Genomic DNA, 15,000 nt, shown 5'->3' on the forward strand with positions numbered 1-15,000 from the left:
AAAGTTTTGTTATAATTTCTTAAAAGTGATATGCCGCCTATATGCCCAATTTTTAAACCAATCGATCATAACAACTCTGACAAATCACATTGCTGTATCTTCACACTTTGACCTAATAGTTTGTTAACCATGTTTACTACTTGTAATTCGACCTTCGGAGGTTAACCATGATCACACTTAGTGCAATATTGTAAACTTTATACAACAAATATGTTAAAATCATGGTTTTGCCCCAGCTGGTGTCCGTGTTTTATATAGTCTCGCTTTCCGCAAACTCTCACTCTCAAGACTTTGTATGAGCAAGATCTAGTCTGGTATGATTCCTATTTCCTTTTTTTTAAATTTCAAATCGAGGCTTACCGAGAAATCGACATTGTTTTTGATTGGCTGATAGAGAAACTGAAGTTCAAAGCAACTGTTTAAGTTTGTTTAAAAAGGCGAAATTTAAATTTTCAACTGAAAGAACTTCAGTTATTAATACTAATACTGAAAGACATTTTGGTTCAACACACAATAGAATATCTCTGTTTGCTTTGTAACAAACAAAAAAGCAAATATCCCTATCAGGAGTAGTTTTGGTTTAACGCCCTCTACTGGTCACAAAATTAGAATAGGAATCATACTAGACTCTCGCTCAAGCAAAGTCTCAAGAGCGAGAATCTGGGGAAAGTGAGACTATGTTTTATACTCTGTCATCAGAAGGAGGAAATTAATACCATTCTCAGCAAACCTATATAAAATAGACATGGTTATTACGTTGTCCCAAGATGCCGTGATTCGGTATTGCGTTGTAAAAATTCTGACAAAAAAGTAATATGCCCATACATATTCAATGCTTATTAAGATAATCACCCTATAATCAGCAGTTGATTCACACTTGAACTGCCCCAGGCTATCAATATGTAAAATTCCTTCTTGTTCTTTCATTTCTTCATGTTACTAATGTTACACTTAAGTTGGAAGGGCTTCCTTTCATTTTAAGGGATCTCGGGGAAGGGAAGGGGATTAACTCGTTGGGGTTTTGCCAGAGAAATGTAAGTCTAAAACCTCTACAGTAAACCAACTTTTTTTGTGAGCAAGAAATTTTTGCTGAAATAGCAAGAACCTAATCATTGCGAATATTTCTTCCACAAACTAGTCCATTAATGCATCTTGTATCTGTTTAAGATAATCTAAGTCACGAAGATTAGTCACTTTGAACTAGTTCATCACTGGTAAAGCATGAAATAAAGTATTCCCGAATAAAAGTTAGTTTACAGCTAGTATACAGTTTGTGTACTCTTCAGAAAGTGCACTTTTAAAAATCAATTTTCTTTTTGGGGTAGGGATTCAATTGGTTTTCATTTGGGAGACTTTTATAACTGCGTCCTGTTGCAATTTCTTACTTGTTTGCATTAAAGGAGCCAAGGAAATGAAGTGTCTGGGTCAGAATTGTTCGGACAGCGAGGAAGATAAAGAGGGAGCAGACCTCAGGGGATACAGTACAAGGGACACCTCTCCTTCTAGTATAGAGATGACTGGGTACCTCCTGATGACTGTGATTAAGTTCCAGCAATCATATCTGGCTCCTCCTTTCTTAAGGTGGCTCAACAGCAAACGGAACAGTCTGGGAGGATGGTACTCCACACAGGTTTGTTGTTGTTTATTGTCATATTCAGATGGTTTGGTTTTTAGCTCATCTGAGCCAAAGGCTCTAGTGAGCTTTTCTGATCAAAATTTGTCGGTTGTCTGTCTTCGTCATCATTGTAAACTTTTCACATTTTCATCTTCTTCTCCAGAACCACTGGGTCAATTTCAACCAAACTTTGCCAAAAGCATCCTTGGGTGAAGGACTTTGAAGTTTGTTCAAATTAAGGGCCATGCCCCCTTCAAAAGGGAGATAATCACAAAAATGCAAAATTAGAGTAGGGTCATTTAAAAGTCTTCTTCTGAAGAACCACTGAGTCAGAAGAGCTGACATTTACAAAAAAGCTTCCTGACATAGTGCAGATTCAAATTTGTTCAAATCATGGCCCCCGGGGGTAGGATGGGGTCACAATAGGGGATCAAAGTTTTACATACAAATATATTGGGACAATCTTTAAAAATCTCCTTCTCAAGAACCAATGAGCCAGAAGAGCTGACTTTTACATGAAAGCTTCCTGACATAGTGCAGATTTAAGTTTGTTCAAATCATGGCCCCCGGGGGTAGGTTGGGCCCACAATAGGGGATTAAAGTTTTACATAGAAATATACAGGGACAATCATTAAAAATCTTGTTCTGGAAAATCACTGGGCCAGAAAAGTTTACATTCACATGAAAGCTTCCTGACATAGTCCAGATTAAATTTTGAATAGATCATGGCCCCCGGGAGTAGGTTGGGTCCACAATAGGGATCAAAGTTTACATGCGCATATATAGGAAAAATCTTTAAATATGAGCCAAGGTGACTCAGGTGAGCGATGTGGCCCATGGGCCTCTTGTTTCTTGTTATCATTACATGCAAGGTTGTATGAGCAAAGTTTGATTTAGAGAGTGCCCCCCCCCCCTCTTTCTTTTTAAAAATAGAGGTATTGAATTATATTGGAATTGCAAAATTTAAGGAACTATTGAATTGAAGGATGAACCTCTTGCCCCCTTCCTTTCCACATGATTTAGGATTTAGAGCTTTGGGTTCGTCATATTTGTTTGTTATGAGCTTCTCAAGAAATTTCAGACAATTGTGAAGTCAATTTCTTCTACGGCCACCCTCCTTATTTTATATAGGGGTTGATTCATACAGTCCTGATTATATTTATATTATCACATACTTTTCATTGTGCTTTTAATGCTAGGTGTCTGCATGTTATTTTTACTTTTACAGATTACTCCTGAAATTCTTTGTATCAATTGTATATTAACTTGGACAAAATTAAACATCACATACGGTTAATACTCTCTCCCTTACCCCTTCAATCTGACAAAATGTTCATTCTAAAAAGTGTTCTCCATAAAATCAAAGAAACTATATAAACCTTGTTATTATGAGAGACACATGTATCATACAACCCGTTCAAACTCAGCACATAATAAAGATTTTGGTACCATAAAGCCATTAGCACTAGTTACTATTGAATAAGCATTGTTAGTGCATCACATGATAAATCCTAGGAATTTCATTGGATAACATGGCCTATTCTATAAGTGAAAGTGCCCGGCCACTATAATGCCGAGTGCCAGGACTATGAACTTTTGCTTTAAAGAGTTATGTGACAAAATGTTATGACACTTTCCCCGCGATACAACTTGAGAACCTGTACGTTTTGACATACTTTTTCATTATGACATCATATAGTGCGAAGTTCTTCACATCTACAAACACTATACTATCATCCTTGAAAGTTTTCTATCGATCCCTCATGTAGTTTCTGAGAACACTATCGGACAAAAAAGTTCTGCAGTAATAAAAGAATAATAACAAGCTATAACTGTGTTAGAATGCCAACACAAATGTTCCCAAACACCTCCCCATGTCAAAAATGAATTTTGATGCCAGAAATGGACTCAGGATCTTCAATAAACCCTAGAAACTAAATTTGGACCCCTTATCAGCTCACAAAGTTTGAAGTGGATCTGTCAAAGCACTAGCTTTCACAAAATCGTGCCGACAAATTGCTCACTAAAGAAAAGGAATAATAATAAAATAATAAGAAATGGAGGAAAAACAATGTGTTCAGGGACATAATAATAAGAAACAGAGTTAAAACAATATGTTCCCAAACTTTGTTTGGGGAACATGATAAGTACATGTAATCAAAATACACCTACTTCATAATATTATATGAATAATGTCAATATCAATTGTACTGAATTAAATAGCAGATGTACACCAAACTTTATAGTAACTCTGTTGTTAATATTACAACAAATAAACCACTAGTATTCATCATGTTTATGAAACAGTGAGTTCTTGTTGTAATGGTTGATTAAGACACATCGTTACAGTTGTGTATTATAATTGTTAGAAATAGATTAAAAAACAAAAAAATATTTTTATTTATTTCGTATATCAATAAATATTTGGTGAATGACAATTAAGTAAAATTGCATAATTGGCCATGAAAATAAATTTTACATTAATTGCAGGGGAGAAAAAAAAAACAAATTATGGATACAAGTTTTATCATATGTGCCTGGATTTATCATGTGATCACTAAACCCATTAATAACTAGCTGTTTAGATGGGTAATATGCTCTCATGGTGTTGCTTTGGAAAGCTATTGCTTTTCAAAGCAACACCATGAGAGCATAGTACCCACCTAAACAGCCATCATTTAAAATAGGTAAATAATGTGAACAAAATATAGATGGATGTTTTTCATAGTGTATTTCAATCATCTGAGCATGATATGCAATGCTTACAGGATACTGTGATTGGTCTGAAGGCTATGTCAGAATTAGCTAAGAAGAAAGGAAACGGGAACAAGAACCTCCGGATTGATGTAGAAATCACAGCCAAGCAGACCGACACTGTTTTGAAGACGGAGACAATCCAAATTACTCCAGAAACCCGAATACTGTTGCAGCGAGCAGAGGTATAATACTGTTGTACAAGTGGTGTTAGTGTATAACAATGCTTCTGAATGCTATATGATTTTTAAGTAATTCTTCATTACTTTCATTTTTAGTTGAATTATGAAAAAAAGAAAAGATATGATTTTCCATTTGATCAAAGCGTCAACAACAAAAATTGGACTGAAAACATTTGCGTTAGAATCTGTCAGACAGGGTTCATATTTGATTGACAAGCAGTATGTTATGCTCCCAAAAAATTTGTGGGAGAATGGTGTTGCTGCAATGTCAGTCTGACCAAGCTCATATCATCAGAATTTAATATAATTCATCACAAATGTTCCATCAGACAAGGACTTGTGGACCAAGGTCTCTCAAGGACATTTTGGAAAGGTCAAGGTCACTAAGAACATATAAAAGTTCCCATCCTCTGAACCTTTCATCAGAAATTGATCACAAATATTTCTTGGGACAGGGGACTTTTGGACCATGGTCATTTAGGAAAAATCAAAGTCACTCGGAATATAACCCTTACACAAGGAAAAAGTTCCTTATTACAACAGTTTTTATACGCCCGTCTTTAGACGGGACATATTATGGTACAGCGATGTCTGTACGTCCGTCCGTTCGGGGTTTTTTCTTTATAATTTCATTTCCCTCTCACATATCATGCTGACACTTGCTGTGTAGCTTCTTTGTGGGTCACTCTAGATCATACTGCAATTGAGGGTACATAATTTGTCCGCCCTACTCCTCCCACAGTTTTCAAGTGAGGACCTTATTTTGTGGAGTCTTTGTATAGGTACTGAAGATGTGCATGTGGGATGGATTTTGATTTTCTACAATTTGTGAGAAAATTACAGTTTGTTGAACTTAGTCTATTTGGAAATTAATATTCTATGAAGGGTACGTAATTTGTCTGTCCAACTCCTCCCACAGTTTTCAAGTGAGGACCATCTTATTTTGTGTAGTGTTTGTATGGGTATTGAAGATGTGCATCTGGGGAAGGATTTTGATTTTCTTCCATTTTTGAAAAAATTACAGGTTGTTGAACTTGGTCCATTTTGAGGAAATTTCGATTTTTAAGCTAAGACCCTTTGTTCATATGAAAGTTTGTCACAGCCCCATGATGGCTGATACTGCCTGAAGCAAAGTTATACAAATTATAGCACAAGAAAAACACCCTATGTAAGCATTTCATGGGCGTATTATGTACCGTTTGCGGTACTCTTTTTTAACAGGTATTGATAATCTCTCGCACAAGTTAGTATAACAGGTGGCTTTCAAACAAAGGTCATTTTGTAAAGGTCACGATCACTCAGGACATGAATCTTATTTTTAAAAAAGATTCATTTCAACAAAATTTTAACAGTTATTGACCTTTTGGACCAAAGTCATGAGGCTCATGGTTTGAAGTCCTTGAGAAGAATTTTAAAAACTATTTTTACTATTTCTTATCAACCTTTGAAAGGGGCGTGACTCTTCTTTATGTATCCCATTGGGATCCAGATTAGAATAGGTCCTTAGTACCCCTTGCTTGTCATAAGAGGCAACTAAATGGGGCGGTCCTTTGGATGAGACTAAAAGAATGAGGTCCATGTCACAGCAGGAGTGTCACAATGGAGATCACTCCATACACTAAAACTTTATGTCATCAAATAGGTCTTCTCGTTATCTGTAACAATTAACAAAATGTTTTTAGTTTTCAAGATGTATAGGTATATAGTTTTTAAGGGGCCATCCCCATATTTTCTGAAAGGGGAACGTAAGACAAAATTTGAAGATTTCATATTGTTTAGAGTCACATTTCTGACAAATTTATGTTATAAAATGCTTTACATGACATTTTCATACATCTGTCGAAGACAGAACATATTATGGTATGGCTCTGTCCGGATCTCGTGGGCAGGATACAGACCGAACTGTATGCTCCAGGATTTTACAACTTGATACATTTGATCACCATGATGAGAGGAAGATGTCTATTGTTTTTCAAGGTCAGAAGTCAATGGTCAAGGTCATAGTATTACTTAGAAGGAAAACCTTATAGGCAGGATACAAACTTTAACATAAGCTCAAGGATATTGCAAATTGGTACATTTAATCACCATGATGAGAGGAAGATGCCTATTGTTTTTCAAGGTTAAGGTTGCAGTATCCCTTAGTAGGAAAACCTTGTAGGCAGGATACAAACCGAACCGTAAGCTCCAGGATATTGCAACTAGGTATACTTGATCTCAATAATGAGAGGAAGATGCCTATTATTTTTCAAGGTCATAAGTCAATGGTCAAGGTCATAGTATTACTTTGAAGGAAAACCTTGTAGACAGGATACAAACTTAAAACGTAAGCTCAAGGATATTGCAAATTGGTACATTTGATCACCTTGATGAGAGAAAGATGCCTATTGTTTTTCAAGGTTAAAGGTCAAGGTTGCAGTAACCCTTAGTAGGAAAACCTTGTAGGCATGATACAAACCGAACCATAAGCTCCAGGATATTGCAACTTGGTATATTTGATCTCAATAGTGAGAGGAAGATGCCTATTATTTTTCAAGGTCAAAGGTCAAGGTTGCAGTATCCTTAGTAGGAAAACCTTGTAGGCAGTATACAGACTGAACTGTTGGGACTAGGACCGTCAAACTTGGTACACATACACTTTATGCCAAGTGGAGAATGCCTATTGTTTCTCAAGGTCAAGGTCTTAGTAGCAGGATACAGCCCAAATCATTGGGGCTAGGACCATCACACTTTATACACATACATCTTATGCCAAGTGAAAATATTACATAGAGAGTACATGATTTGTTTTGTTGTTACGATGCAAAGAAAGTATGTCACACTCTGATGATTGCTGATACTACCTGAAGCCAAGTTCTACAAATCATGGTGTAAGAAAAACACCCTATATTAGCTTTTCACAGGCGTATTATGTACTGTTGGTGGTACTCTTGCTCTTTTAAGAGATAAAAAGTATCAAAATGTTATATATTATTTCACTAGCAATCCCTTATTTTATAACCAATAATAATTTTGCTGACACCACCAAATTTGGTTGAAATCCGACAACCTTGATTTTTTAAAAGTTTTTTGGCTGCCATTTTGAAGTGGTCGCCAATTTGAAAAGTGGTTGTACCCCTCCTATCAGATTTGTTGAAGCACTTTCATAAAATTGCACAGACATCTTCAGCACTAAAGAAGAGGAATATGATAAGAATAATAAGAAACGGAACAATGACAATGTGTCCCCGACACTATTTCTTCCCAAGGGGTGATAAATTTGGCTTACTTTATCGGTTTGATAGCTTTCCACCAAAATTTCACTTGCCAAATATGCACCCAAATACAACTTCAATATTTGCAAGAGATATAGTTCTTCCATGTCCCCCCAAATTTATTCTGTTAAAATCATTGGCATACCTTTGAGCCAGCAAATTGCCAAATTTTAGATCCGTGGAAAAAACCCACTATACAGTAATAGAGGAAAACCCAACAAATACAACATGTTTCCTCTTTGAAGAGGACACATACTGGTTGGTTGGTTGGTTGGTTATATATTTTGTGACCGTATATTGATTAAGATTTCCTTCCAATATTTCAGTTGATGCCTTGATTAAGCAAAAATATATCTGGTTCATTTCTTCATTCAGCAAGAGGAAGAATTATAGAAGCTCCTACACATGCTTTAGTCTATGAGTAAACATTCTACCAAATCAGATTTGTTTGGGATTTTTTTTACTTTCCAGTTTCCAGTTGATACAACCAGTCTGGAGATCAAGCCAAGTCAGACAGGAGAAGCTATTGTTACAGTAAGAGAATTTACATATACCTTAACACACCAACCCACTCAGCTGATACAGTAAAACATGATTGTAACAAACTCCTACCATAAACCTTGATATCTACATGTAACAAACTCCTACCATAAACCTTGATATCTACATGTAACAAACTTCTACCATAAACCTTGATATCTACATGTAACAAACTCCTACCATAAACCCTGATATCTACATGTAACAAACTCCTACCATAAACCTTGATATCTACATGTAACAAACTCCTACCATAAACCCTGATATCTACATGTAACAAAATCCTATCATAAACCTTGATATCTAATGTAACAAACTCCTACCATAAACCTTGATATCTACATGTAACAAACTCCTACCATAAACCTTGATATCTACAAGTAACCAACTCCTACCATAAACCTTGATATCTACAAGTAACCAACTCCTACCATAAACCTTGATATCTACATGTAACAAACTCCTACCATAAACCTTGATATCTACATGTAACAAACTCCTACCATAAACCATGATATCTACATGTAACAAACTCCTACCATAAACCTTGATATCTACAAGTAACCAACTCCTACCATAAACCTTGATATCTACAAGTAACCAACTCCTACCATAAACCTTGATATCTACATGTAACAAACTCCTACCATAAACCTTGATATCTACATGTAACAAACTTCTACCATAAACCTTGATATCTACATGTAACAAACTCCTACCATAAACCCTGATATCTACATGTAACCAACTCCTACCATAAACCTTGATATCTACAAGTAACCAACTCCTACCATAAACCTTGATATCTACAAGTAACAAACTCCTACCATAAACCTTGATATCTACATGTAACAAAATCCTATCATAAACCTTGATATCTAATGTAACAAACTCCTACCATAAACCATGATATCTACATGTAACAAACTCCTACCATAAACCATGATATCTACATGTAACAAACTCCTACCATAAACCTTGATATCTACATGTAACAAACTCCTACCATAAACCTAGATATCTACATGTAACAAACTCCTACCATAAACCATATCTAAATCTAACAAAATCCTTTGTCGACAATGCACCAATTTCATGTATGTAATTTTATTTTTATACCCCAGTTGAAGATATATATAGGCAGTATAATCTTTTGAACATTTCTAGTCCCTGCATTAAGATCATTGAGGTGAACTTTTAGGTTGTGTGGCAATATAATCTTGTGGATGCTTTATACAACAATGAACTGCAGGTGTCTGTTGGAAAATACACAATAAGTAACGATTTCTACGACATCAACCCTTGTGTGAGGTAAGAAAACAGATGATTTTATCCTTTTTAAAAATCATAAACTTGCTGAATTTTGTTTTGCCGCAATTCAGGTGGTTGCATATATAACTAATGACGTTCCTTACATAATTTATCAATGTTGTGATAGAATAGTGCAATTTATCCATCTCGTAAGTACGCAATTCAATAATGTCATGACAATGTCATATATTTACACGCACAAATATGCCTTAGATATCTTTACAAATTGTAATGATAGCCATTTAGCCATGAATGTGTTGCAGTTGTGAACAGTGGAAGTATGAATCTTGATAAGTATACATGTACATTTATTTTTAAAACAATCGGGAATTTTGACAGAAACGAAAGTAGATTATTAGCCGGAAAATTGTCACCCACAAAAAAGCCTGTTATACAGTACTAGCCAGGGGTAAAATAATAAAAACACACCAGGAATATAGATTCTAAATACACATAACATCCTAAAACAAATCATAAAGGGTTATAAAATGTTTTTGAATTTCTGCCTCTTGAGAAATATAGGTGTCAGTGAAGGCATACTATTTAGGATTCTCTTTCGGTATTGGATTTCGAATTCAGTACAAACCAGTAGTATCGTCGACTGACCAGTTTCGGTGACCTTAGAGATAAACCACGATTTTCTCATTAATGACTTGGATTAAATAAATTGCACACCTACCTTTAACGTAATTAAATTCCTTTACTTTCATCCAAAAATTCCAAATTCATTGGTACATTAATTGAATATATTTTTGTAACAAAAAACTTGTCACTTTGTGGTCCTAAAATGGTGACGTCACCTATTTCGGTGATATTGTTAATAAAGGCTTGCCAAGAGTTTGTTACTGTAAAAACGTATATACAGGAGGAATGTGCAACTAAATGTCAATTAATAAAATAACATAGTGTAGATTTCTATACTTTCGGTATACTTTATATTAATTTTAAGGTTTGTTTGAAAAAGTAATAAGTAAATGGGCTTATTTTTGGGGTGTTCGTGTTGATATTTTGCATACTCTCCTTCTAGTGGTTCATTTTCGGAAAAAAATTGAAGACGTGTTCTGTGTATGTTTGCAAACGCTCCGGCGAAATTGATGACGAAAACAACACCCGAAAACGACAATGCGCACACGTAAAGAAAAGGTCACCAATTCTGGTCAGTCACCAAAATAGGGTAGTCGACGATAAATGAATCAGAAAGACTCAGAGGAATGCAGTAGTAAATGAAATTGGTTGCTTTATGCAAGACTAATTGGTTGAATAATCTTGAGTTCCTGTGCTGTTCTCTGGGTATCTACATGTACATGCAGACACGTGCAAAAAGTATTCGGTCACGATAGCGACATATTTACACTAGCTGTCACTAGAATATAAAGAACTTTTTCAGCTAAAATTCCAGTTATTAAAACTCTTAAAAAATCTCCCCAAAAAATCAGCTGTTTTAAGATTCAATACCTTGTGACTACTTATTTTTTCCTCTTCATCCCGGATGGGACATAAGACTTCAACAAGTATCCGCCATTTACCTCTTGTCTTTTGCCACAAGCTGCGCTTGTTCCCATGAGAAGACCATCTCCTCTTACTCAGATGTTACAGTTCTTCGCCAGGTGATGCGTGGTCTACCTCTCTCTTTCCAGGTGGTGTCCAATAGAGGGCTATCGTGGTTGTTCTGTTCTGGGACATTCTCATTACATGTCCAAGCCATTTCATTCTTCTTTGCCTGATTTCTAATGCGATGTTCTTACTTATGCATTTCTGGTGCAGGTCTTTGTTACTGATCTTATTTGACCAGAAGATACAGTTTATTTTTCTAGGACAGTTGTTGTGAAATGCCTCTACTTTCCTCACATCACTGTCAATAACACGCCAGCATTCAGACAGGAGGACTGGTTAGACATTACTGTTGTAAGTTGGTGTTTGGTCCTCAGACTGCAGTTGTTTGAGTTCCAGATGGGCCATAGTTGCATCTGAGCCTTGCTTTTAGGTCTTTCCCAGTTCCGTTATCTTTACTAAGAATACTTCCCTGGTAGGTAAAATCATCTACTTCCTCTAGAGACCCTCCATTTAAGATGACAGGTTCTGCTGGTGGCTAAACATGGTCCATTGAATACCTCTTTTTATACGCCCGTCTTAAGACAGGACGTATTATGGTATGGCGTTCATGTCCGTCCGTCTGTCCGTCCGTCTGTTAGCTTTTTCGTGTCCGACCCGTAACTTAAATACTACAAGGCCTAGAATCATCAAACTTTGTCTGTAGATACATCTTGGGTAGAAGGTGTGTCGCACATTAAAACCAGGTCACTGTGACTTTTCATTAAGAAGATATCCGTCTGTCCGTCCGTCTGTTAGCTTTTTCGTGTCCGACCCGTAACTTAAATACTACAAGGCCTAGAATCATCAAACTTTGTCTGTAGATACATCTTGGGTAGAAAGTGTGTCACACATTAAAACCAGGTCACTGTGACTTTTCATTAAGAAGATATGGCCATATATGGCAAAAACTTGTCCGGCTCATAACTTGAAAACTATTAGACCTAGAATCACCAAAATTGGTCAACTAATGCATCTTAGGTAGAAGGTGTGTCGCATCCTACTTTAAGGTCACTGTGACATTTAATTAAGGTGATATAAAAAAAATGTTTTAATGGGTACAATCTATACTGTTAACAATATGTGACGGGCGTATCATGTGCCGTGGCGGTGCACTTTATTTTATCATGTGTTTGTTTGTCTTTGAATCCAATCAATGTCCAATAAAAAGAGAAAAGGTGATAGTATACATCCTTGTCTCACTCCTGAATTGACACTGAATGAATCTGATACTGCCTTTTCCAAAATGACACTGCATTAAAAGTTTGAGTAGAATACTCTCATAAGAATTACATATCTTCACTGGTATTCCATATATCTTACTATTTTCCACAATGATTTCCTGTGCACACTGTCAAATGTTTTCTTGAAGTCTATGAAGTTGATGTATAGTGGCATTCACCATTCAATACACTGTTATGAATGTCAAAAATCTGGTCTATACACCCCCTTCCTCTCCTGAATCCAGTCTGTTCCTCTCAGTTTCATGTCAACCATTTTATCTATTCTGTTCAGAGGTAATCTACAGAAAACCTTACTTGGGACTGAAAGAAGTGTTATTCCTCTCCAGTTGTCACAGATTTGGAGATCTCCTTTTTTTCGGAAGTTTTTGTGAGGTGACATTTAATCTGATTACATGCTGAATGTGCTTCAGGACAGAGCCATATAAGCTTTTAATGTAAGCAGGCATAATAGCAGTCCAAATGCACCAAATTTTCTCAGCTCTTGATTTTATTGCACAAGTGCATGGTTGAAGTTTTCTTTTGGTATGTACATTAGCCAATATTTTCAATTATATTTATAAGTCTGGTGATGAGCAGGCCAGCTTAAACAGTTAGTATGATCCCTATCCACATCCTCATGTGTTGACCTGACTCAATAGACAGATACATTTTCATCCTGATAGAAATACCCATTTTGACGGAAATGTCTGGCAGGCCACAAGTTTTCCTCTAAGATGTCTTGGTAGTTAGCAGCATTGATTTTTTCCTTCTACTGGAGTTAAGTTCTCACACCCTCCCAGCAGATTCACCCCTTATCATGACTGCATAATTGAGACCTAAGACTAAAAATTACGGAAGATTCTCGCAAGTGGATACCATGTGGTATTCAACAGGGCCTGCATCCGAAAGTATAAACTTGAAGAAATAAAACAGATCACCAACACTTCATGAGAATGCAGTGTGTATTTTATTTGGTTGACCGGTTTCGACCTTAGGGCGGTCGTCATCAGAACAAGTTACATGAAATGAATTTACTGAAGTAAAAAATGCAGCTGACGTTGCTATAAACAATAAAAAATTCTGAGATGTGTACAGTATGCGGAGTTGCTTAATAATGCTAATACATTCAATATTATTAGCTGGTTTACACTGTTTCTCAAGATTTTATATAAAAGATGTACTGCGTTTACAAGTAAGAAATCATGTAATGCATTGAAGTTTTAAGAACACATCTTGTTTTATACTGTTGCTGAATATTAGAATTTAGCTTAGATATTCAGAACAGGAATTTTTTCTAGAATTTTTAGCCCATGGGACTAGTGATACTTTTAACTGATACTCAGGTGACCTATAAGGCCTGTGGGCCTCTTGTTTATGGATATGTGGGTAATGCACCTAGTACATTGGCATGACTCTAGTTACGGTTAATTACCATGGGATCTACAATGATGTCTAAGTGGATTATTTTATCTAGGTATATGGGTGATACACCAAGTAACATGGCCCTAGTTACAGTTACCATGGGATCGGGGATAGTACCTGATGTGCACAAACTGGAGAGGGATCCTAAACTGTCTAAAGTGGAAGTGCAGGGATCACAAGTCCACATCTACCTTAACGAGGTATGGACAGGTTATCACAACTACCTTAATGAGATAAGGACAGGTTACAGGTCTACTTCTTCCATAACAAGGTAAAGACACATTACGAGTCAACATCTACCTTAATGAGGTAAAAACATGTTACAGATCCATATTTACCTTAATGAGGTAAGGACATGTTACAGATTCATATCTACCTTAATGAGGTAAGGACAGGTTACAGATTCATATCTACCTTAATGAGGTAAGGACAGGTTACAGATTCATATCTACCTTAATGAGGTAAGGACAGGTTACAGATCAACATCTACCTTAATGAGGTAAGGACATGTTACAGATTCATATCTACCTTAATGAGGTAAGGACAGGTTACAGATCGACATCTACCTTAATGAGGTAAGGACAGGTTGCAGGTCTACATTTACCTTAATGAGGTAAGGGCATGTTACAGATTCATATCTACCTTAATGAGGTAAGGGCATGTTACAGATTCATATCTACCTTAATGAGGTAAGGACAGGTTACAGATCAACATCTACCTTAATGAGGTAAGGACAAGTTGCAGGTCTACATTTACCTTAATGAGGTAAGGACATGTTACAGATTCATATCTACCTTAATGAGGTAAGGACATGTTACAGATTCATATCTACCTTAATGAGGTAAGGACATGTTACAGATTCATATCTACCTTAATGAGGTAAGGACATGTTACAGATCCATATTTACCTTAATGAGGTAAGGACAGGTTACAGATCAACATCTACCTTAATGAGGTAAGGACATGTTACAGATTCATATCTACCTTAATGAGGTAAGGACAGGTTACAGATCGACATCTACCTTAATGAGGTAAGGACAGGTTGCAGGTCTACATTTACCTTAATGAGGTAAGGGCATGTTACAGATTCATATCTACCTTAATGAGGT

The 15,000-nt window shown here is 36.2% G+C and overlaps 1 protein-coding gene across 1 annotated transcript in view; it reads left to right on the top strand.

Annotated features, from left to right (window-relative positions):
* Positions 1 to 15,000, top strand: part of LOC125677249 (CD109 antigen-like) — a 291,878-nt gene that overhangs the window by 271,620 nt on the left and 5,258 nt on the right. Inside the window, exons 33-37 of the mRNA XM_048915256.2 lie at positions 1,401 to 1,630; positions 4,384 to 4,554; positions 8,277 to 8,339; positions 9,547 to 9,656; positions 13,944 to 14,091. Of these exons, the coding sequence (XP_048771213.2) occupies positions 1,401 to 1,630; positions 4,384 to 4,554; positions 8,277 to 8,339; positions 9,547 to 9,656; positions 13,944 to 14,091 (722 nt within the window). The remainder of the gene's footprint in view (positions 1 to 1,400; positions 1,631 to 4,383; positions 4,555 to 8,276; positions 8,340 to 9,546; positions 9,657 to 13,943; positions 14,092 to 15,000) is intronic.

Source organism: Ostrea edulis, chromosome 1 (assembly GCF_947568905.1).
Source record: "Ostrea edulis chromosome 1, xbOstEdul1.1, whole genome shotgun sequence".
In the NCBI taxonomy this organism is placed as follows: domain Eukaryota; kingdom Metazoa; phylum Mollusca; class Bivalvia; order Ostreida; family Ostreidae; genus Ostrea; species Ostrea edulis.